At 48.3% G+C, this 24,133-nt stretch overlaps 1 protein-coding gene across 2 annotated transcripts in view; it reads right to left on the minus strand.

The window, feature by feature from the left end:
* Window positions 1-24,133, minus strand: part of ptprt (protein tyrosine phosphatase receptor type T) — a 1,581,811-nt gene that overhangs the window by 48,315 nt on the left and 1,509,363 nt on the right. For both annotated transcript variants that reach the window (XM_038803435.1, XM_038803434.1), the window contains one exon: window positions 2,563-2,679. In XM_038803435.1, coding sequence (XP_038659363.1) covers window positions 2,563-2,679 — 117 coding nt within the window. The remainder of the gene's footprint in view (window positions 1-2,562; window positions 2,680-24,133) is intronic.

Here is a 24,133-nt window from a genome sequence, read left to right on the forward strand (position 1 = left end):
CAGCTCACCTTTGGGTACTCCCCCCCAAAAGCAGATACTGGGCAGCCAGGACATTATGGGCCTTCATGATGGTTGAAGGATCAAGAAACACAGGACACTGGTTTAAGATGCTTGGCAAAAGAAGCGATAGCGACACACAGAAAATATCTTTTGCAAAATGTTACGATGGCTGGACTTTATAAGATGGTTATATTTTAAACTGTCTTCTTTAATTCAAGATAAAATGAAATAATTTGGACAGAGATTGTGCCCTCCTACAAAAACTGCCTCCAGATCCAGCCTACGTGAACTGGTTGTTATGGGAATAGAGGGGCTTGTTCAAAATGGACACTGGAAGATTCACCCTGGTGGGGACAGGGACAAAATATCCTGTTGAAGCTGGGAGGAACTAGGTACCTGTATTCAAGATTCCATCTCTGCTGAGTGCAGTTTAAGGTATGAATGCGGTGTGCGGTATTTGGTCGTGTTAGGAAGTTAATGAGGAACACATTTTCTGCAGCTTAGTATCCAGGGACTTTGGATTGAATACGGCTGCGATTAAATGAGGCTCAAGTGCTGAAACAGTTGAGTTGGAAGTGAGAGACCTTGCATAGTGGAGGCTGATTTGGAAAGAATATAAGATTATAAGAATATAAGAATATAAGAACCGGCTGGGTCACTGTCTGTGTGGAGTCTGCACGTCCTCCCTGTGTGTGCGTGGGTTTCCTCCGGGTGCTCCGGTTTCCTCCCACAGTCCAAAGATGTGCGGGTTAGGTGGATTGGCCATGATAAATTGCCTGTAGTGTAAGGTTAATGGGGGGATTGCGGGTTACGTGGGTTTAAGTGGGGTGATCATTGCTCGGCCCAACATCGAGGGCCGAAGGGCCTGTTCTGTGCTGTACTGTTCTATGTTCTATGTTCTATTGCACGCTTGTGCCGGACGTAACGCAAGAGTTTGCAACTATATGTACATGAGGTGTAACGTTGTTGTGTCAACTGGTTAAAGTGAAATTTATTTGGAATGTCCTTCACCTGTTAATTAATGTTTGAGTTATGCTGATTTTAATTGGTTTGTTACAGTAAAAGTTTTAAAAAGTGAGGTCCTTTCCACTGGTTTTCATTCTATTGATGCTGTGGAGATTCATTTCCCTTCTTTAAAAAAAAAGTTAGCGGCCTCTATGGACCCATGAGTTGGGAACTCAAAATGTTAGAAGTTATGTGCTCGTAGTGCTGAAGTCAAATATGTACAGAGATAATAGAGCAGAGTGACATGAAGTGTTTATCGCTTTATCAATAGCGACATGTCTAATTAAAGACTAACAACACATATCAAATAGCATGACAAGCCCTTAGATATTGTACATGAAATGTCACATCAGTGCAGGTTTAGATAATCAGTGCTAATTGGGAAACTCCCTTGTAAAATTCTAATGAAATGTCCTTTGCTCTGGCACTGCAGGAAGAAGGTCTTAATATGACACTTTAAACAGGGGCTGAGATTTACCTTTTAATAGCAGCTAATAATTTTCAATAATGCTATTGATTCATATGAAGGTTGCTGTTAGAATGATTATAGTAAAACAATATTCAACTCACAATCTGGTAGGCCTAAGCTATTATTTCCAAAGACTGCATAATTGCACGTCAAGGAGTCTTGGCACAGACATGCAGTTTTTAAAAATTATTTTACTCAGCAGGTTACTTGTACACTGCAATCTTACATACAAGTTCCCTCCCTTTACCTGGTGGCAAAAGAATCAGCCCTATAACATTTATCTCAATGTTCCCATCAATTTGCAAAAATCTCAAGTTGCTGCTACAAACAGACCTCATGTTCAGACCTAGTATTTATCCAGCAATGAAATAACAGAATATTAAAATGCCCTCCTACAGGACCCACTGGGGAAAACCAGAAAATAAGAAATACAAAAGCAGATGAGGCTAAATTGCATGTGGCCATTTGGTTGCAGGCTGGAGACCCGGGGGATCAAACACTCAGCCATGCAGGTCTGATCTGTGCTGAATTAACTAATTTTAACAAGAAAAAGAATTGAGCACTGGTCACTATCCATTGACCTCTGCTGCTAAGTGCATGTGTGGAAAATCAAGTGATGATCTGATGCAGTTCAGATGGTTTCATGTCCTTCCCATTATTTGATAGCCTGCCAACAGTCATTGTATATGTGATATCCAGAATCTACCCCAGCAAGAAACAACAACTTCAGTCGACACTGAAATAAACTAACTGCAAACAAAAACGATGTTCATTAACTTATCATCAAAACGTTGTCATCAAAATGTGACTTTTTCCAGTATGGTTCCATGAGAGAGCAACCCAATATATCATAACTAATTATGGCTTTGTCAGTCAGAATGTCCCACGCAGGAACTATTACTTGGTGGAATCAATTTGATTATTTTATTCGCAAGTATTTATTCTACTTCAGTGTTCCAGAAATACAACATACAAAAATTGATTTTACAGCATCAATATTTATTGCACGTTCTAACATTAAGATGCTTCTATTTAGATGCAGATTTTAAAACACCCCACACAGCTGAAGCAACGTGAACTTTACATACCTTTTGAACTGTGAAAGTCCGTATAATGTACTCTGCTAGTGGTTCTGTCTCAACAAGTGTTACTTTAATATCTCCATACATCTCGGTATCGTCTGGCCAATACCTGCAGCATTTCACCTGGTACAGAACAAGAAGAGGAAAAAGGTTCTGTCTGTGAATTGGCAAAGAATAGTATTCTTGCAGTGACTGCTGTGTGATAGGTTCTTGAGTGGGGTGGAGGGGGGGATTTTCCACCCCTGTTTTTGTGGCGGGAAAGGCGGAGGGGGCAGAGAACCAAGGGGGAGAGGGGAAGTTCCAAAACGGCTTTTACACCGGCGGGATTTCTCAGCTCAATTGTCCCCGGCCTCTGTAGTGATGTAAGATGGAAACCTCATTTTTATATATTTTAATATAATTAGGGGGCCTCCTCACTGTAACATCTCCACACATGGGAAAGCACCCACCCCACTCCCCGACTGTATGACAGCACATTGGCGGGGTTTACAATAAATAGGTTTTTAAAAAAGGGGGGAAAGGTGAGCAGAATTAGCCACGGGACCTAGAGGCGAGCACAGCCCTCAGGGGGTAAGAGGGCCATGCCCAGGCAGTACCCTGTCACTGCCCCCCGCCCCCTGGCACATCCCGGATTTCCTAAACCGCTCTAACTCTCTCCGCCTTTAAGGCACTCCTGTGTCTTTCAACAGACCTTTGGTCACATGTCCTAATATCTCTTTATGTGGCTTGATATAAAATTTTGTTCAATATTGCTCCTATGATGTGCCTTTGAATATCTAACTATGTTAAGCACGAGATGCAAATCTAAGTTGTTGTGAAGCACTTGACTCCAATTCTATAAAGGCCACTGACTTCACAGCACAAACAAGTGAAAGTAATTCTCTCAGCAGCTAAATTGAATATTTAAACAGTGTAAATACAATATTCATCGGTTTGAATTTAGTCGCTTGGTAGTACAGAACGTGAGTAACACACACAAATGAGTCATTTTTTTCATGGGATGTGGGCATTAGTGACAAGGCCAGCATTTGGTGTCCGGCCCTAATTGCCCTTGAACTGAGCGGCTTCTTAGACCATTTCGCTGGTCAGTTAAGAGTCAAACACTCTTGGGGGGGCTGGTTTAGCACACTGGTCTAAATCGCTGGCTTTTAAAGCAGACCAAGCAGGCCAGCAGCATGGTTCAATTCCTGTACCAGCCTCCCCGGAAAGGTGCCGGAATGTGGCGACTAGGGGCTTTTCACAGTAACTTCATTGAAGCCTGCACGTGAAAATAAGCGATTTTCATTTCAAACACACTGCAGTGGGTCTGGACTCAAAAAGAGGTTGCGTTTCAAATTTTCCAGTCCCATCACAGATGGAACAGGAAAATCCCAGCCTATTAGTTGGGCTGGCAGTGTGGCTCACTTACATGCGCTCGGTATTACATCTATTCACATACAGTGCCCTGCCCGTTGGAAACAGATGGCACGGTGGCACAGTGGTTAGCACTGCTGCCTCGCAGCTTCAGGGTCCAAGATTCAATTCCGGCCTTGGGTGACAGTGCGGAGTTTGCCCTTGTCTGCGTGGGTTTCCTCCGGGTGCTCCGGTTTCCTCCCGCAGTCCAAAGATGTGCAGGTTAGGTGGATTTGTCACCTTGGGGTTCTCTAAACCCTGGCCTATAATAGATTGACCACGCTGAATTAGTGTCCAAAAGGTTAGGTGGGGTTACGGGGATAGGGTGGAATGTGGGCTTAAGTAGGGTGTTCTTTCCAAGGGCTTTTGCAAACTCGATGGGCCGAATGGCCACCTTCTGCACTGTAAATTCTATGAAAAAAAATCCTCTGAAACAGAAAAATAATTTCCATGCATTGCAGCTTTTTGACCACACAAGAGCTTGGGAGATAGTAATTTCCTGGTTTATTCCCCAAGGTGATGCCTTGACCAATCAGAGTCGACCTGCCTGGCTTGAATTTAAAGAAACGTTTTGCAGTTAACTGTTCCATGGTGCGTTTTCCATGGCAATGTCTCTACCAATCGTAGTCCACTTGCCAACCAATCAGCACCCTCTTCTCATTCAATATGAATTCAATATAAACCTTTGAAATTTGGTATTCTTGTGAAGCTATCCTGATAAGTGTCAGACGGAAAGCTTCAAAAGCATCAAGTTTAAATTTAAATTTAGTGAGGATCTGCTCCCAGTGTAGAGTGTTGCTTTACAGGTGCCCAGATTGGGGAATCACTGGAAATAATCAGCAGCAAATAGTGAGTACTACAAACTGGCAGTCTGATCCCTTCACCCACTCCTCTGATCCAAGTTTCTGTGTGGCAAGACTTTGTACTTTGAGCCTTACAATGCTAAATTTAAGAACTCGTAGTTACGTAGCATTATTCTCATACTTTGAACATCCAAAGGTTCCACAGTTGAAAGGGCGCACCGAGGGAATTTAACAAGATCCAGGATGAGTTGGTTGTCTGAGGGAGTGGAGGATAAGTGTGAGCGCTGTGGGAGGGGCCAGGACAACCAGGTACATGTGTGCTGGGCATGCCCTCAGCTTGTGTGTTTTTGCGTCTCCTTCTTCAGCACCATGTAGCCAGATTCTATAAATTGAACTGGAACACAGTCCCTTGGGGGCCATATTCGGGGTGTCAGACCTGCCGGAGCTGCAGACAGGAGCAGGGGAACTTCTCTTAGCCTTCGCCTCGCTGATTGCGGGTTCTGTTGGAGCGGAGATCAGCTTTTCCACCCAATACCTCAGTATGGCTGGGGGATCTTATGGAGTTTTTGTATCTTGAGAAAATTAAGTATGCCATGAGGGGTGCAATTGAGGGGTTCTGCAAAAGATGGCAGTGTTTATTTTGTACTTTGAAGAGCTGGTCATGATCGACTGTTAGGGAGGGGGACAGGGTTTGGGGGGGGGGGTGTGGGTACTATTGTTTTCAATCTGTTTTCCTGTTTCATTATTTTGTATTTATCAAATAATGTTAATATAAATATTTTTTAAAAACTTCCAAAGGTCCTTTAGTCATTCGGACACGAAATGTTAGCTTGGTTCTCTCTTCTTAGATGCTGTCAGAACTGCTGAGTTTTGAACTCTTCCTCAACCCAGCATACTCACCATATTGGTTATAGACAATCCTGATTAATATTAACAACAACAAATTGTGTTCAAATTCAAAAAATTGGAAAGATTAAAATTGCAACATGGAAGTGCCATAGCAATAAGTGAGCAAGCCATTCAATTCCTCACTCTGTCTAGTATTAGAGTAGGTATGAGCTGTTACATACTACCCATTATCGTAGACGAGCAGTATAGATAATAAAGGTGCCAGCAAAAAGATATGGGGCTGGATTCTCCGGTAGCCGACGCAGAAATCGTGTTCGGCGACTGGCCAGAGAATCCGAGTTCCCGACCAAATCGAGGCGGCGGCGCTTTCGCGATGCAATGCCCGCTCCAAAGCGCCGTACTCGGAGAGTACACCACACCACGTATCAACGACCTCAGGATGTTGCCTGCGGCCCGCCCCCCCTGATGCTCCGCCCCCAACCAGCTGAGTTCCAGATGGTGTGGTTCTCTCATGGTCTCACCCATCGGAAACTCGGCGTGGTGGCTGTGGACTCAGTCCAGCGCTGCCACAAGCAGGGGAGGGCTGATCCGTGGCCGGGGTGAGGCATTATTCGGGGTTGGGGGCACTGTTGGGGGTGGTTCAGGGCATGCGGGCTGGCCGAGGGGGGGGGGGGGGGGGGGGGGGGGGACTATTTTGCGGGCCGGGTCTGCGAGCGGCCGGCGACATGTAGCATGACGCGGCCGCTGCAGGCCGCCGCTGTGCGCATGCGCGGCCACGGACCCGGCAATTCTCCGGGGCGCGTCGGCAGCTAGAGCCCGGTGCCCGATGCTGCTGCCCTGCTCGCCCCCAGCAAAACGGGGTTATAATTGTTATAACTCGCACAAGACCTACAGGCATGGGCCGAATATCCTCCTCATGTCATGGGACATGCACCGCCCCGCCCTGCGGTGCACACCCCCCAGGACTGGAACCCCTTATGGGACCCTAGCTGATCACAGCCAAAGGCAGTCCATTTGATGTGGGACCACGACGGCCGGCCAGGTCGGATACCTCCCCCGAATTGGTAGAGCCCGACCCCAGTCGAAGCGGGGCTTGCGGCCGAAGAAACCGCAGAGAGGGAAAACCGCAACCCAGCCAGCAGGCTCGCCAATCTGCCCGAGGCAAGCGTCAACTCAGAGCTCGGACATTTCATTTGGAAGAATGCAAGCGACTGAACTCCATTGCAGCACCCAGAGTTGCATCCATTCAGATCACCGTTCAAGTGACTGGGCATCTGGAGATGGAGTTGGACACGGGAGCTGCAGTCTTGTTCGCTGGGTAACAAACATTCAGGAGAATTAGCTCAGTGGTCCAACGGTTGAGCTTTGGGGATACAGAAGAAAGACTGGTGATGTACACAGAAAAGGCATCACCATTGCTGGAACGATGATGACTCCGGTAACCTATGGGCAGCAACCTGTTTGGCTGCCATTGATCATCGTAAATGGCCCCGGGCCAAGCTTACGAGGCCACGACCAGCTGCAAGCCTGCGCCTGGATTGGCAGTGGATGTTTCAGATGGGCCCTGGAGGACTATGTGGGGTGTTGGGAAAATGCCTGAAGTCTTTCAAACCAGTTTGGGAATGATCAAGGGTGCTATTGGCAAAATTCAAATGGACCCTGAGGTGCAACCCCAGTATTTCGGGCCCGGCTGGTCCCGTACGCGCTATTGGTGAAGGTCAAGGCAGAGTTCGGCTGACTGAAGGGTCTAGGGATCATCACAACGGTAAGATTTGCCAATGGCCGTTAGTCCCCATACTAAAAACAGACAAGACTGCTTGACTTTGCTGCAACTATAGGTTAACTATGAACAGGGCATCCGAATTGGACAGTTATCTGATGCTGTGGGTATAAGGTTTGGTTGTGAAATTGGCTGGGGGTAGTTTGTTTAGAAAACTCGACATAAGCCATGCATACCTCCAACTGGTATTGGACCCCTTGTCAAGGCAGTATGTGTCAATAATAACCCACAGGGGCTTTACGAATATACCTGATTACCATTTGGAGTATCATTGGCTTGCCCCACCTTTCAGTGCATCATAGAAAACATTCTGAGGGGGCTGCCGCAAGCGGCAGTCTACTTGGGTGAAGTCCTGATCTCGGGACCCATGGAGCAAGAACAGTTGAGCAAACTAGACAAGGTCCTCATCCGCTTTTTGGAGACTGGCGTCCGCCTCAGACGGAAAAAGTGAGTCCTCCATGCCAGGGAGGTCATCTACTTGGGATAGCGCGTAGACCAGGATGGTCTGCACCTGGTAGAAGAGAAGGTGCAAGCGATTCGCCAAGCCCTCACTCCGGGAAGCACAGTGAAACTGCATTCCTTTCTGGGCCTGATGAATTATTATGGGAAGTTCACGACCATATTCGCTCCCCTACACTTGATACCTCTCCGTACGGCATTGGCACCATGTTGTCACATCCCATGGATGATGGTAAGGAACAACCGATCAATTTGTATCCAGAACACTGGACCTGGCGGAGCGCAACTCTGTGCAGACTGAAAAGGAAGTTTTGGCTGTGATATTCGTGGTCAAAAGGTTCCACCAGTATGTGTACAGACGTTGTTTAATATCCTGATGGTCCACAAACCTTAATCTTTTTAAAGAAGCCAAGGCAATCCCACCGATAGCATACGCCAGGATCTAGAGGTGGGCCCTATTACACGCGGCGTGCGAATATACGTTCAGGCACACAGATTGTGAATGCCGATGCGTTGCGTTGACTCCCAATGCCAACGCGACAATCATCTCCTCCAAAGGCTGACAAAGTCTTCGCCACGCTGAATTTCATGGATGCTTTGCCGGTCACTGCGGCCCAGATGCACGAGTGGACGCAGAAAGACCCCTTATTGTTAAAAGTCCACCATGGCATGTTATACAGAGATCAGAACCAGATACTGGACTTACTGGCCTTTTCGACCAAGATATTGGAGTTCAGCATCGAGGATGGCATCCAACTGTGGGAAACGCATGTCATGGTCCCTCACCAGGGTCAGGACCCCGTATAGTGGGATCTGCACAATGGGCATCCAGGTTTTTGCGGATAAAAATACCCACCCTAGTTATGTCTGGTGGCCAGGTCTAGATGGGGAAATAGACCAACTGGCTCAACAGTGCAGGGTCTGCTAAGAGTAACAGAAGCTCCCGCCCGCTGCACCTCCACCTGTGGGAAAGGTTGGGTTGGTCCTGGGTGCGGCTTCAAGTTGACTTTGCTGGCCCCTTTCTGGGATCCATGTTTCTGATCATTCTAGATGCTCATTCAATGTGGCTTGAGATCCACAAGATGTCGTCAGCCTCTGCGAGGGTGGCAGTGGAGAAGGTTCGGCTCTCATTCAGTAAACACAGTACCTGCAGAACCTTGGATGGGCATGTGACTCCGGACCCACCTCAGATATTGGTGGGTAAGTGTGGTGCAGTCAGGAGAAACAGAGGCATAGCCTAGACAGGCGTACGCGAACCAGATGGTTCTGACCAGGTGACGCAGTTTATATCCGGAACTTCGGTGACGTGCCAGGTGGGTTCCTGGGACCATAATATGGCAGACCGGACCTGCGCCATACCAAGTTTGAACATGAAAGCAAGCAGTGAAGAAGCATGTGGAACACCTCGGGGGTAGGAGACTTGCATTACTCCAAACTCCTCCAGAGGGCCAGTTGCTAAAAAAGTCTCCCCAATGCCGGTGGGTTATGGGTCATCGTCCCCCGAGGGGGCACGCCACGGAAATGCAAGAGAACATCGGCTCTGACTCAGATATGGAAACCCAGGCATACAGTCACCAGTAGTGGGCCCCCAGGCATTCCCGACGTGATACCCTGCCACTGATTCAGACCCACAGGCACTGGAAACGCAGCTGGGAGCGAAGAAGAGAAGGTGCCCCCCCCTCCCCCCCATGCTCCATGGCATTTGCGGGGTGGGGGGGTTATATCCTGCACAAGACCTGCAGTGATGGTCTGATTAGCCTCCCCATGAACCTCGTGGAATACGAGCTTCCCTAATGTGAGGCGGGGCTCTCTCAACAGAGCAATGGACTCTAACATAAAAGCTGGTCCTGATGGGAGCCGTGCTAGGGTAGTTCAGGCTGGGTCCTGAATGTTGTGTGTATACGGTTTGCTTAAACAATAAATAGTTTATCTTCATATTCACAAAGGGGACTTCTCAGTGTCCACTAAAATAATAAAAGCAGAAAATGCTGGTTAAACTCAGCAGATTCATACTAATTTGCTTTCATCACAGCAGTTTCCAAATGGGTGAACGTGGAAAAATGTCACCTAAAGCTGTCCATAGCTACAGCTAACAGTGGATGAGGACCCTTCGTATAATTCCAAATGGCGGCCTACCATCCATGATTCCTGGATTGAGAGCAGGAACTGCTGCTAGTTGACTGCCGCCAATTGCGTCCCTCCTACTTTTGATGGGATCTCTGGCAGCCAGAATTCACGTTGGCCTGGAAACTGAAGTGGATATTGAACCAGGGATAGGTGGGCGGCACTAACTTCATTTCGACTCCACTGCCACCTTGTTTTGAGACAGTGGGGCATGGCAAAGGTTTTAAAAGCAAATCACTCCATAAGCTTTTCATATGCTGAAAAAGTGTGAAAATTCCTTTTTAATTTCAGTTCAAAGTGCCTCGAGATGAAATTGAAAAGAAAATTGGAAAGAAACTAAGACTTTAATTGACAAGTTGTTTCGAGGTAATCCTTCCCCCCCCCCTAGAGATACAAGATAGAGGGAGGTATTGATCTAGATTCACAACACAATACAATAAATGGAGGTAACCGATCCACTTACAAACTTAAATCATAAAAAGGTTATATTGAATGTTCGGGGAATGCAGGGAGATTGAAACAAAAAAGGAAAAAAAAAAAATAATTGTACAGCCAAGCAGAGCAGAATGAAAAAGTGAAATGAACGATCACTTAAGGCTAAGAGCTGGGGAAACATAGTTTTCTGTCACTAGAAAACAGCATTGATGACAGTGGGGTGAGCTGCTCTGGGGCTTAGGAGTCCTGCCTGATCAGAGAAGACAGCAGCAGTGAGCGGTGTTCTGAATGCACAATAAATATGCTGCTCTCACCCCCATATGCCACTGAATATAGACTAGAAGTTCCCGAAGGAAAGATGGGACTATAATTGGAAAGTACTATAACACACAGTCATGGTGATAGCAGATGGTTTAGATAGCAATATGTCAGTTTGGATGGGTCCCTGCTGTTTTCTATGGAATTAACACATTTTCATAAACTGGTGATGATGTATAGATTCTTTTAATTTACAGCAACCTCATTTGATTTTGATTGAATCATGTAAAACAGTGGTGCTGATCCTCTGTGAATGCTTGAGAAATAATGTTGCATCGTGGCATGGATGAAAAATTAAGGGAAGAATAATAGCTCAAAATCATTGCACATATTTGATTTTACTGTGGAATTTCGCTGGTAGTTTTATTGGGTGTTTGGCCGAGCTGGCAGGGGTTAGCCCTGTAGACACTGACAGCTGGCAGCTCTCTAATAAACCACCAATGACTACCAAAACAATGGGCTGGATTTTCCCATCCCGACACCAGCTAACTCGAGGGTTGGCGGGAACAGGGGATGAGGTGAGGGGATTGGGATTGGGGGTGAGGGGAATGGAGGGTACAGAATATGGTTGTGTGGAGGAGGCATGGGGTTGAGGGGGTTGAGGGGATGTGGTGAATGGGAGTCACGGTTAGGGGACCTCACAATCACCTCCAGAATTTGGCAAATGTTTCAGCGAACTGAGGTGAAGCTTTTAACCTGCCTGCATCAACATCCATCTGCCTCCATCTCTGCCTTGGGCCTCCTATGGGAGGAGGCAGACCTGACTCCAGACTGCCCCCCCCACCATCCCAACATAAAAATATCATGGGTGGGCACTGCTGGTCAGGAAGCAGTATCGTGCTGCCAGGAAACCCCTCCCACTCCCAAATCATGCCTCCAGGATGCAAATCCAGCCCCATATGTAGACTTACACATGACTGAAGACAACGCATTGGCTAGAGTTTCACCAACCCTCCCGGAGATGACTTTGAATGCTGCGGGGGTGGTGGGTGCAATGTTTGAAATGAAAACATTCCTGACATGCTCCTGCTTTTCCTGGAGGTGGGAGCACATCATCATTGGGAACATGTCCAGCAGCAGCAGGAAGATAGTTAATTCATGAAGTTTTTAGCAGACATTTCATGAGTGGATGGTAATCATGCTGGCATTGTGCAGAGGCAGCCTATTAATTGGCTGCTTGTCATAAAATTAAGCGGGGCGAGTCCAAAAAGGGTGTGCTCAGGACCCACTGGTCCTAACAGGAAGTTCCTGACGTTTACAAGAAAATTCAGCCTTATTAGTCCTTCATGCATTCACATGACATTCATTTGCTGATCATTTGAACAACGACTTATATTTATACAGCACGTTTAATGGGAAGGAGGGGCAGGTCATGGAGGGATTTGAAAACAGAGATGACAATTTTAAAATCAAGACATTGCTGGGCCAGGAACCAATGCAGGTCAGCTCAGCGAGTATAGGATTGCTGGGGGGATGGGATATGGTCCCAGTTAACACTGGCAGCAAAGTTTTAGGTTACCTCAAGTTTACGAAGGGGAGAATGTGGGAGATCTGCCAGGAAGGCATTGTTCTAGTCAAGTCTAGAGATAACAGGGGCGCGATTCTCCCAGACAGGGAGAAATCGTAAGGCTGGCGTCAAATCCGGGCGGGTTTGACGCCAGCCTCCCCCTCCCCGACCGGGAACCGATTCTGGTCCCCGGTCGGGGCTAGCATGCCGCCGCCGTAAACTCCGGCATCGCGGGCTTAACGAATTTCGTTAAGCCCGCTTGCCAGAGTTTGCGCCGGCTGACCCGTCACATGACGTCAGCCGCGCATGCGCGGATTGGAAGACTCCAACCTGCGCATGCGCGGATGACGTCATCGCGCATTTGCGCGAAACCCGCGCATGCGCGGGCCGGGATGCCCCTCAGCCGCCCCGCAAAGTGATACAGCGGGGCGGCGGAAGGACAAAGAGTGCCCGGGTATCGGACCCGCTGCCCGCGATCAGTGCCCACCGATCGCGGGCCCATGGCACCCTTGGCACGGCCGTGGTACTGCCGTGCCAATCGGTGCCATGGTTTTAAAGATCGGGACTTTACGGCCGTTTTTACGAATGGCCAGACCAGGTTTGCCGTTCGTAAAAACAGCCGTAAAGGGCTTGGAACTCGGCCCATCGGCCAGCTGAGAATCGCTGCTGGCCGTAAAAAAACGGCGGCAGCGATTCGTATCGGGAGTCGGGCGTGGGGGGGGGGGGGGGGGGGAGAATAGCGGGAGGGCGTCAGACTAGCGTGGCCGTAAAATTTTACGAACCCCGCTATTCTCCGCACCGTCGTGAGTGCGGAGAATTGCGCCCCAGATGCTTGAATGAGGGTTTCCTCAACTGATGATATGAGGCAGGGGTGAAGTTAGGAAATGTTAGAGAGCTAGAGATAGGCAGTTTTAACGGTGGCACAACTATGGGATTGGAAACTCGTTGAGGATCAAATGTTGCGAGCAAATTGGTTTAATCTCAGGCTGCTGCCAGAGAGAGGAACAGAGTTAGTAGCTAGGGAATTGAGTTTGAAACAGTAACCGAAAATAATATATTCAGTCTTCCCAATATTCAAATGGAGGAAATTGCTGCTCATCCAGTGGTGAGGCAGAGTTGGGTGTTGTTATTATATATGAATGTATGAACAGTGTACATGTGTGCTTTGTATCGTGGAGGGGCAAAGTATAGATATAGGCAGAGGCCAAGGATATATCCTTGGGAGACACAAGAGTTCATGATGCAGGAGAAGAAAGAGAAGCTTCTTGATTAAGACAGAAAGGAGAGAAGGTTTATCTGGAAGGAATTTAAACGTGGAGTGCCAGGAAAGATGGAACAGATTTGAGGCAAAGAATGAAACCAGACAGATTACCCAGCATCGACATAGGCCCTGGAAATGATAATGCAAACCCTGTCATGTTGACTCTGCAAAGTCCGCCCCACTAACTTCTGGGGGGCTTGTGCCAAAATTGGGAGAGCTATCTCACAGATCACTCTTGCAACAGCCTGATTATAGTCATACTCACATAATCATAATTTACAGACAATGTCGCAAACACCACCATCACCATTCCTGAGTATATCTTGTCCCACCGGCAGGACAGGTCTGCGGAGGTGGTGGCACAATGATACACAGTTGGGAAGGAGTTGCCCGGGGACCTTAACATCGACTCCTGACTCCATGATGTCTCATGGTATCAGGTCAAACATGGGCAAGGGAATCTCCTGCTGATAACCATGTACCAACCCCCTCAGCTGATGAATCAGTACTCCTCCTTCATGTTGAACACCGCTTGGAGAAAGCACTGAGGGTTGCAAAAGGTGCAGAATGTACTCTAGGTGGGGGACATCAATGTCTATCACCAGGTTGTCTCAGTAGTACCACTACAGACTGAGCTGGTTGGGTCCTGAGGGCATATCTGCTAGACTGAGACAGCGGCAGGTGGTGTGGGCACCAAAAAGAAGAAAAAACATACCTGACCTCATCCTCACCATACTTGACCTCATCTGTCCATGACAGTATTGGTAGGAGTGGCCACTGCACCATCCTCAGGGAGACAAAGTCCCGTCTTCACATTGAGGATACCCTCCATCGTGTTGTGTGACATTGCCATTGTGCTAAATGGGATAGACTGCGAACAGATCTAGCAACTCAAGACTGGGCATCCATGAGGGGCTGTGGGCCATCAGCAGCAGCAGAACTGTACTCAACCACAACCTGTAACCTCATGGCCTGGCACATCCCCCACTCTACCATTACCTCCAAGCAAGGGGATCAACTCTGGTTCAATGAAGTGTGCAGGATAGCATGCCAGGGACAGCACCAGGCATACCGAGAAATGAGGCGTCTACTCGGTGAAGCTACAACACAGGACTACTTGTATGCCAAACAGCAGGAAATACAAGTTGTCATAGTCCCCAAGGACTATAGGCTGCTCTCCCCTTTTGTGAGAGAGCTGACCTGTGGTGATTTAACCTGAGGGCCACCAGACCTCAGGCGAGGGATGAGGCCTTCATGGATAACCTCATCCAGTACTGGAATCGAACCCACTCTGTTGGCATTGCTCCGCATCACAAACCAGCCATACAACCAACTGAGCCATTATGCCAAGCAGCATAATCAGTAACTGATAGAAAGAGCCCGGTGATCTCACAACCAATGGAGCAGATCTAAGCTCTGCAGTCCTCCCACATACAGCCATGAATGATGGTAGACAATTAAACAACTCATTGGAGGAAAGGCTCCACAAGTATCCCTGTTCTCAATAATGACGGAGCCAAGCACATCAGTGCAAAAAAGAAGTGCCGAGTGGATGACCCATCTTGGCCTCTTCTGGTGGTTCCCAGAATCACAGATGCCAGTCTTCAACCAATTCAATTCACTCCACGAGGTAGCAAGAAATGGCAGAAGGTACTGGATTGTGCAAAGGGTGGCCCTGACAATATGCAGCCAATAATACTGAAGCCTTGTGCTCCAGACCTTTCTGCATGCCATGCCAATCGATCATCAATAAAGTGATGGAAGGGGTCATCAACATTGTAATCAAATGGCACAACTTGCTTCTCAATACAGGGAAGCGGTGGCAAAGTGGTATTGTCCACAGGGAGGTGGTGGCATAGTGATATTGTCACTGGACTAGTAAACCAGAGACTCAGAGTAATGCTTTGGGGACCCAGGTTAAAATCCCACCGCTGCAGATGGTGAAATTTGAAATCAATAAAAGTCTAATGATGACCATGAACACGTTGTTAATTATTGTAAAAACCCACCTGGTTCACAAATGTTCTTTGGGGAAGGAAACATCCCTTCCTTCCCTGGTCTGGCCTACATGTGACTCCAGATCCAAGCAACGTGGTTGACTCTTAACTGCCCCCTCAAGGGCAATTAGGGATAAGCTATAAATGCTGGCCGAACCAGAGACGCCCACATCCCATGAACGAATAAACAAAAAAACCCTGCTCATTGATGCTCGGTGTGAGTTCCACCAGGGCTACTCAGCTCCTGACCTCAATGCAGCCGTGGTGCACAGATGGACTGAGGAGCTGAACCCCAGAGATGAGGTGAGAGTGCCTGCCCTTGACATCAAGGCAGCATTTGACTGAATTTGGCACCAAGGAGTCCTAAAAAGCTGGAGTTAATGATAATCTGGAGGAAAGCTTTCCGCTGGCTGGAGTCACAGCTAACACAAAGGAAGATGGTTGTAGTTGTTGAAGGTCAATCATCTCAGCTCCAGGATATTACTGCATGAGTTCCTCAGGGTAGTGTCCTAGGCCTGACCATCTTCAGCTGCTTCATCAATGACCTCTTTTCCATCATAAGGTCAGAAGTGGGGATATTTGCTGATGGCTGTACTAATGTTCAGTACCATTCATGACTCCTCAGAAAATGAAGCAGTCCATGTACAATTGTAAAAAGACCTGCACAATATCCAAGCTAAAAGTGGCAAGTAACATTTGCACCTCAAGTAACAGGCAATGACCATACCCAACAAAAGAGAAGCTAACCATTGTGCCTTGCCATTCAATGGCATTAACTTCGCTGAATCCCCAACTATCAACATTCTGGGAGTTACCACTGACCAGAAACAGAACCAGACGAGCCATCTAAATACTGTGGTACAAGAGCAGGTTAGAGGCTAGGAATCCTGCGGTGAGTAACTCACCTCCCGTCTCCCCAAAGCCTGTCCACCATCTACAAAGCACAAGTCAGGAGTGTGATGCAATACTCCCCACTTGCCTGGATGAGTGCTGCTCCAACAACATGCAACACCATCCAGGATAAAGCAACCCGCATGATCTCTCCCCCTTCCACAAACATTCAAACCCTCCACCACCGATGAACAGTGGCAGCCGTGTGTACCATCTACAGGATGCACCGCAGGAACTCACCAAGGCTCCTGAGGCAGCACCTTCCAAACCACGACCGCTACCATCTAGAAGGACCAAGGGCAGCAGATACATGGGAATGCCGTCACCTGAAGTACCCCTCCACGTCATGCGCCATCCTGACTTGGAAATATATCGCTGTTCCTCAACTGCTGATGGGTCAAAGCCCTGGATTTCCCTCCCTTACAGCACGTTGGGTGTACCTACACCACATGGACTGCAGCAGTTCAAGGAGGCAGCTCACAACTACCTTCTGAAGGGCAGTTAGGGATGGGCAATAAATGTCTGCCAATAAAGCCCACATAAAAAAATCACTCAATGCCTTTGGGGAGATGAGGGAGGTTGAAAATTGTAGTTTGCAAGGATGTTGGAGTCAGGGGTTAATTTTTGAGGAGGGGATGATGAGGCAGATTTAAAAGAGAAGCCTGTTCAAAATTTTGGCGGTCATGAGGGCTAGGAGATGAGATTGGGTGATCAGCAGTTTGGTGGGATTAGGATCGAGAGAAAGTGAGATGGGTTTCACGATGAATTCGGAGAGGGTAGGAGGGGCTACAGGCAAGAAACTACAGAAAGGCGTGTGTTCAGGGCTTGGGCAGGGATGTGTTAGAGGTAGTTTGGTCAGGTGGCCTAATGGAAGGGAGGAATGGCAGAGGCAGCTTGTTGGAGTGTCTGGATCTTAGTAATCTTCGAGAAGTGTGTGTGGGGGGGGGGGGGGGGTGTAGTCAGGGCCTTATCAGGGGCAAGACCAGGGTGAGAGAAATTTGTGAACTTAGTGGGAATTAGGACATCAAACATGGAGACGAGGGCATGGTTGAATAAATCAGGAGCTGAAATGCAAAGTTAACCAGTTAATTATTTTAAAATGGTGAAGTTCTCTATTAAAATAGCAGGCACAGTCATAAAAAAGTGTTTAATAGTCACTTAGATTTGCTGGTACAGTTGGTATATATTCCAATACAATTTTAATTGCACAATCATTTATTTGCTATTTTACAATTGTGTATATCATATGTGCATCCTGGGTTGGAACAGTCCTGGGGGACCCGTGATTCCATTTCATTGTATTTTAATCTTTTGCTTTGTGAGGCAGAATTTGGAAATTGCATTGCCAACCCCAGTGACACTGGCATTCACCTTCCTGCTCTCAAAATTATTTAAAAATTTGAACGTATATTGTAATTTAAATAAAAGACTGCCACTTCCTTGAGAAATTTACTTGCCAAACTACAGATGGCCGAATACAAATGCTCCTCTGGAATGTATATGCCTCTTTTCATATATGCTTAGTTTCTGGCATTGATTTTTGAGTTTTAGCTGCGTGTTAACTTTCACTGTGTAAATTGGTACCTTTATCACCCACATGGTTCACAGATGACTTCCTCTAATACCGAGGGTCAAACCTCTGATCAGCCCTGAACTAGATCACCCCATGAGGATTGACAGTGAGAGCTTTTTTCCTCGGATGGTGATGTCTAGCACGAGGGGACATAGCTTTAAATTGAGGGGAGATAGATATAGGACAGATGTCAGAGGTAGGTTCTTTACTCAGAGAGTAGTAAGGGCGTGGAATGCCCTGCCTGCAACAGTAGTGGACTCGCCAACACTAAACGCATTCAAATGGTCATTGGATAGACATATAGACGATAAGGGAATAGTGTAGATGGGCTTTAGAGGGGTTTCACGGTCGGCGCAGCATCGAGGGCCGATGGGCCTGTACTGCGCTGTAATGTTCTATGTTCTATGGAAAAGAGCTGGCCCTTAGGGATTCTGTTCATGTCACTTTGCCATGGTGGTGGGTCTTTGGTTGGATCTTGGGTAAGGAGGAATGTATGGAGCGAGTTTGGGGCTATTTTGGAACTAAGGCCCTTTAGGCCTAGCATAGGCCTCAGCTGAAAAGTGGCACAAGTTCCGTTGGAGATCAATGACATGCCTTCCTTCTCGATTGGGAAGAGAGATATCATAAAGGAGCAATTTATTAGGTCCTTACTGGGCCTCATCTGGCAGAGCAACCTGGTGCTGCCCCAACATTCACGGGGAAAACTACTGTTGCCATGTGAGTGCCAGTGGCAGTCCCTGTTCATGCAGATGATCCCCTCCTTTTGATTTGGGACATGTTTTCTAGCTTGGGGCTCGGGTTCATATTACACCATATTTTCATAAATGGAGGAAATGCGTAGAAATTTTGGGCCATTAATGCTTTGCACATATCCTACTCTGATAGGTAAAATAGGATCAACATGGATTTAATCAGCGGAGTGGGGTTCCCCAATTTCTTGTTCTAACTTTTGAGAAAATTGTTAGGCTTCCTGTTTGCATGATTGATCTACAGGTTTCAACTGATCTTCCGTCAAAGATAATCTCCATGTGCCAATGTACACACAGTACAATGGTGATCTGCGACATCCAACCAAAACATCTGTGCTGGCGTTTAAAGCAGGCATCAAGAGGCCTGAACACCACCCCCCCCCCCCCCCCCCCCCCATCCGCCCCCCCAACACACTCAGAACCTTGCAGTGCTCTGCAGATTTATGACTGCTGCCTGGCTATTTTCTTTCCGCAAGTAAAAATGGCCAGTCATTGAAAACTGTCTCCTATATATATGTTGCTGCCAAGATTAGACATTTATTAGACATGGCCCGAAGAAATGTATTCAATGTGAAACTTGTTGAAATGGGATGCTGCCCTGGAGATCAATGATGTAACAGCAATTACAGTCTGTTCTGATGAAAGGCCAAAGACCTTACACATTAACTCTATCACCTGACAAATGTTTTCAACATTTTCCTGTTTTTATCCCTGTAACAGCAATTGGTCTGCAGACTTTATAGCATTAAATGGTTATCTATTGCCAATGTTCCCATCCATATGAGGGTTTCAGTCTGAAGGACAAATTTACTGATGACTCAAAGCTAGGCAGCATTGTAAGCAGTGTAAATGAAAGCAGACAATTGCAAAAGGGGTGTCGCTGGATTAAATGAACGGACAAGGCCGAGTATGGTTTATGTATTTCAATGTTAGCAAAAATGAGGGGCTAGTTTCTCTGGCCTCCCAGCCGCGTGTTTCTTGACAGCGGGAGGTGACGTCAGGATTCTCTGCTCCCACTGCTTTTAGTGGGAATTCCCACTGTAGCCATCCCATGCCACTGGGAAACCCGCGGACGGGAGTATGGTGCAGGCGTGTCCAAAGAATCCCACCATCAGTGATCAGTGAATGCACGTAGAATTCCTGACGAGTTTGTTTTACTTTGGACCTATAAATGATAGACCAGGGTACTTCCTAAATTGTGACAAGCTAGAAACATGGGAGGTCCAAAGAGATTTGGGATTCGATGTGCATAAATGTCATGATTAGAATATAATCAAGAAAACTAATAGGAACTGAGGAACACAGGGGGCGGAATTCTCCGCCCCCCCGCAGGGTCGGGGAATCGCCCGCAGCCTTCGTAAATCCCGCACCCGCCGTGGCCGGAATTCTCCGCCACCTGGGAATCGGCGGGGGCGGGAATCGCGCCCCGCCGGTCGGCGGGCCCCCCGCAGCGACGGGCCGCGATGGGCCGAAGTCCCGCCGCTGTCAGGCCTCTCCCGCCGATGTGGTTTAAACCACCTCTGTGCCAGCGGGAGCAGGCGGGAGTGGGCCCCGGGGTCCTGGGGAGGGGGGGGGGGGGCGCGGCCGATCGGACCCCGGGAGGTGCCCACACGGTGGCCTGGCCCGCAATCGGGGCTTACCCTTTTGGGGAGGCCCACCGCCGGAGTGGTTGGTGCCACTCCGCTACGCCGGGACCCCCTGCCCCGCCGGGTAGGGGAGTATACCGCCCAGGAAATATGAGCAGGAGTAGGCCATTTTGCCCAATGGAATGGAATAATGAACGAATGCTGACAATCATATCTGGAGAACTGGAATGCACAGGGAAGTGTAACCAGAAAGATACCTAGACTCCAAGGAGTAAGACATGAGGAAGGATTACACAAAGCTAAGGCTGTATCTCCTGGAATTTTGAAGGTTAAAGGGAGATTTGATCAAGTCTTCAAAGTATTAAGGAGAATAGATAGGGTAGATCAAGAAAAATATTTCTGCTGGTTCAGGAGCCTAGTGGGCATAGTCTAAAACTTGGAGATCTCTCGAGAGTGACTTATGGATGTTGTTAGCCACAGGCATTAAGCGATATAGGACAAAAGTGGGTATATGGAGTTAGGTTGTCGATAAGTTATATCAGCCACTGACTGGATAAATAAATAATACACTTCAAGGATGCTTTGAGGATATCCCTGAAGCATTCTCCTTGTGCCTCTGTGAATCACCTGCCATAACTAGGTTCTGAGTAGAGCCGTTACTTTGGGAGTCTAGATTGCGACAATGGCACGGTTGTGTTTGATCCCGGATATCAATATCGGTATTTGTTGTGGTTCCATTCCTAGGATCACATCACACGTTAAACATCATTCAACTATAAGGGCAGCACTCATGTTACATAATGGGTCAAGTACCCAACTTGCTGGTAAGTAAGTTTGAAGGACTTCTGTTATTATAGGCTAGATGAATTGGTCACGCTAAATTGCCCCTCAATTGGAAATAAATAATTGGGTACTCTAAATTTATTAAAAAAGAGAGTTCTCCTGTAGGCCGCTCCATTGAATGCCCCGTAGTAAAGCTTGTCTGCAACCTTGTCTTCTAGGGACCTGGCACAAGAGCCACCCATTACCTTGGATTGCTGCTCGTGGTCCCCACTATGGCCAGCGGTTCTCCAGTGTACATGGCCAACTCAGCCTCGGAGTCCTGTAATGAAAGGAGCTGGTCCAAATTTAAGAACTCAGTGACCAACCAAACTGAGTATGCCACCATCATCACAGACTTCGACTGCATGCCAAAGAAAGCAGTATGTACATTCGCGAACCGGAAACCATGGCTTACATTGGGAGATTGACTCCCTACTGACCGGTGTGATGCGTTCAAGTCAGGCGATCCTGACCTATACTAGAGATCCAGGTATGACCTCTGCAAAGCCATCAGAGATGCCTGGGGAAAGTGGGCAGCATAATTAAAGACCTCTCCCACGCAGATTACTCACTCTTCCAACTTCTTCCATCGGGCAGGAGAACTAAAAGTCTGAGAACACGCACGAACAGACTCAAAAACAGCTTCTTCCCTGCTGTTACCAGACTCCTAAACAACCCTCTTATGGACTGACCGGATTAATACTGCACTCCTGTATGTTTCACCCTTGCCAGTGTCTATGTATTTACATTGTGTACCTTGTGTTGCCCTATTATGTATATCCTTTTCTTTTCATGTACTAAATGATCTGTTTCAGCTGCTCGCAGAAAAATACTTTTCACTGTACCTCGATATACATGACAATAAACAAATCCAATCCAATCCAAGCTGCACTCCAATCCGGAGCCTCTCAAAAGTGTACCTTCCGATAATGGAGACAGTGGCGTCTGTGTCAAACTCCATTAGCAATGAGTGGCCATGGCCATGAATCGTGACCCTTGGGTGATACAACTTAGTTCAATTACAGACAATCATCCGTGGTCTCTTTCACAAAAAGGGCACGAGACCGGGGTGGGTGGCCAGTCCTAGTGGGGCGGCAGGCGGACTGACCATCCCGCGGTCGCGTCTCCCTGTGGCCTCTCCGATCGCACATCCAACACGCCCAACATCTTCCTCATCTGGATCGGGGAGGGGTTCCGCACGGTCGTCGGGGTCCTAGGCCACCGGCCCGACCCCCGGCTGGCTGCTGGCCAGGGTGGAGAACCAGGGTTACATGGCCGAGGGGGTGCCGTGCTCTAGGGAGGGTGGGCCCGAAGGTGGGCCCGAAGGTGAGAACCATTGCTTGTAATTCCTGTGTACCCTGCGCTACGTTTTCTCATGACAGGGTGATATTCACGGTCTGTTTGAGGTCCAGCTGAGGCTTGGCGAGCAATTTCGGCTGAGTCGCCGTGTTATGCATGCCGCAGACCAATCTATCCCGCAACATTTTGGAGAGGGCGGTGCTATATTTGCAGAATGTTGCAAGTTTCCTGAGATGCATTAAGAATTCCGTTGTGGACTCCCCAGGGGTCCTCCCGACCATATTGAAGCGGCAGCATTGCACGATGACCGATGGCTTGGGATTGAAATGATCCACCAGCGACTTTGAATCTAAGGCAGCGGGATGTGTCAGGCTCTTAATCACACTAAAGGTGCGCACCCCACAGGCCATTAAGAGGACCACGATCTAATGCTCATCTCCGATAATGGCATTAGCCTGAAGAAAGTAACGCACCCCCTCGATACTGTGACCAAACTTCGATACCTGCATCGAATGCGTCCAGGTTCCCGAAGACCGGCATTGTAACAGCAGGTGAACCAACCTCCAGAGGTCTGCGGAAAGGTGGCTGGGTACAACAAAAATGGCACCTTCTGCAACTCTAATTAATCCTCATCGCCAGTGTTGAGATACAGAAGCAGCCACATGGGAAGATTTATTCACAGAAATATGAAAAGACTATGTATTTCGGTCCTGGCAGGCACTACCATGCCGCCTCACACCTGGACCTGGTTTGAATACTCTGATTTCCTCGGGGCGGGGAAAGCTCGTACTCCACGAGACCCAAGGGGACCCTAATTGGCCAGGCTCCCTGGGTCCCATGGGGGTTGCAAGTGTTCCTGCCATCGTGATTAGACTGAGGACAGCATGACTACTTTCTGAATTTAATTGAACTATATTTCTCCCACCTTTTACCCTGTCTTGCGTTCTCTTTGGTTCCAGTCTCACAGCCAGATGGCATTTCCAACAGAGAGGGCAGTTGGGTGGCCTGATTCCAAATGAAAAATGAAAATCGCTTATTGTCACGAGTAGGCTTCAAATGAAGTTACTGTGAAAAGCCCCTAGTCGCCACATTCCGGCGCCTGTCCGGGGAGGCTGGTACGGGACGTTATCGCCTATATGGGTGTCAACCCATTTGCCAAGTGATGTGAGAGAGAACTCCTGGGGCGAAATTCTCCGACCCCACGCAGGGTCGGAGAATCGGCCGGCGGCAGCGTTATTCCCGCTCCCGCCGGGTTTTTAATTCTCCGAGCGGCCAAAAACCGGCGTTGTGCAAATCCCACCGGCAGCCTCTGAAAACAGCTGGCGCCGGCGGAATGTCATTGATCTTTATCAAACAGACATTCTCCGTGCCGGATGGGCCGAATTCCTGCCGACGTGGCCACGGGTCACGTCGGCGAAAAACAGAGTAGCTTTAAAACGGCGTCAACCATTGATGATGGTTGACGCCGTTCAGTGACCTAGGGCGAGTGCGGGGGTAGCGGCGTTGGAGAGGGGTGGATTGGGGGGGGTTGCGGCATTTGGGGGGGGGTTGCGGCGTTGGGGGGGCTGCGGTGTTTGGGGGGGGGGGTTGCGGCGTTGGGGGGGTTGTGGCGTTGGGGGGGGGGGGTTGCGGCATTGGGGGGGGTTGCGGCATTGGGGGTGTTGCGGGCGTTGGGGGGGGAGGGGTTTGCGGCGTTGGGGGGGGATTGCGGCGTTGTGGGGGGGGATTGCGG

The sequence above is a fragment of the Scyliorhinus canicula genome, chromosome 7 (genome assembly GCF_902713615.1).
Source record: "Scyliorhinus canicula chromosome 7, sScyCan1.1, whole genome shotgun sequence".
Classification (NCBI taxonomy): domain Eukaryota; kingdom Metazoa; phylum Chordata; class Chondrichthyes; order Carcharhiniformes; family Scyliorhinidae; genus Scyliorhinus; species Scyliorhinus canicula.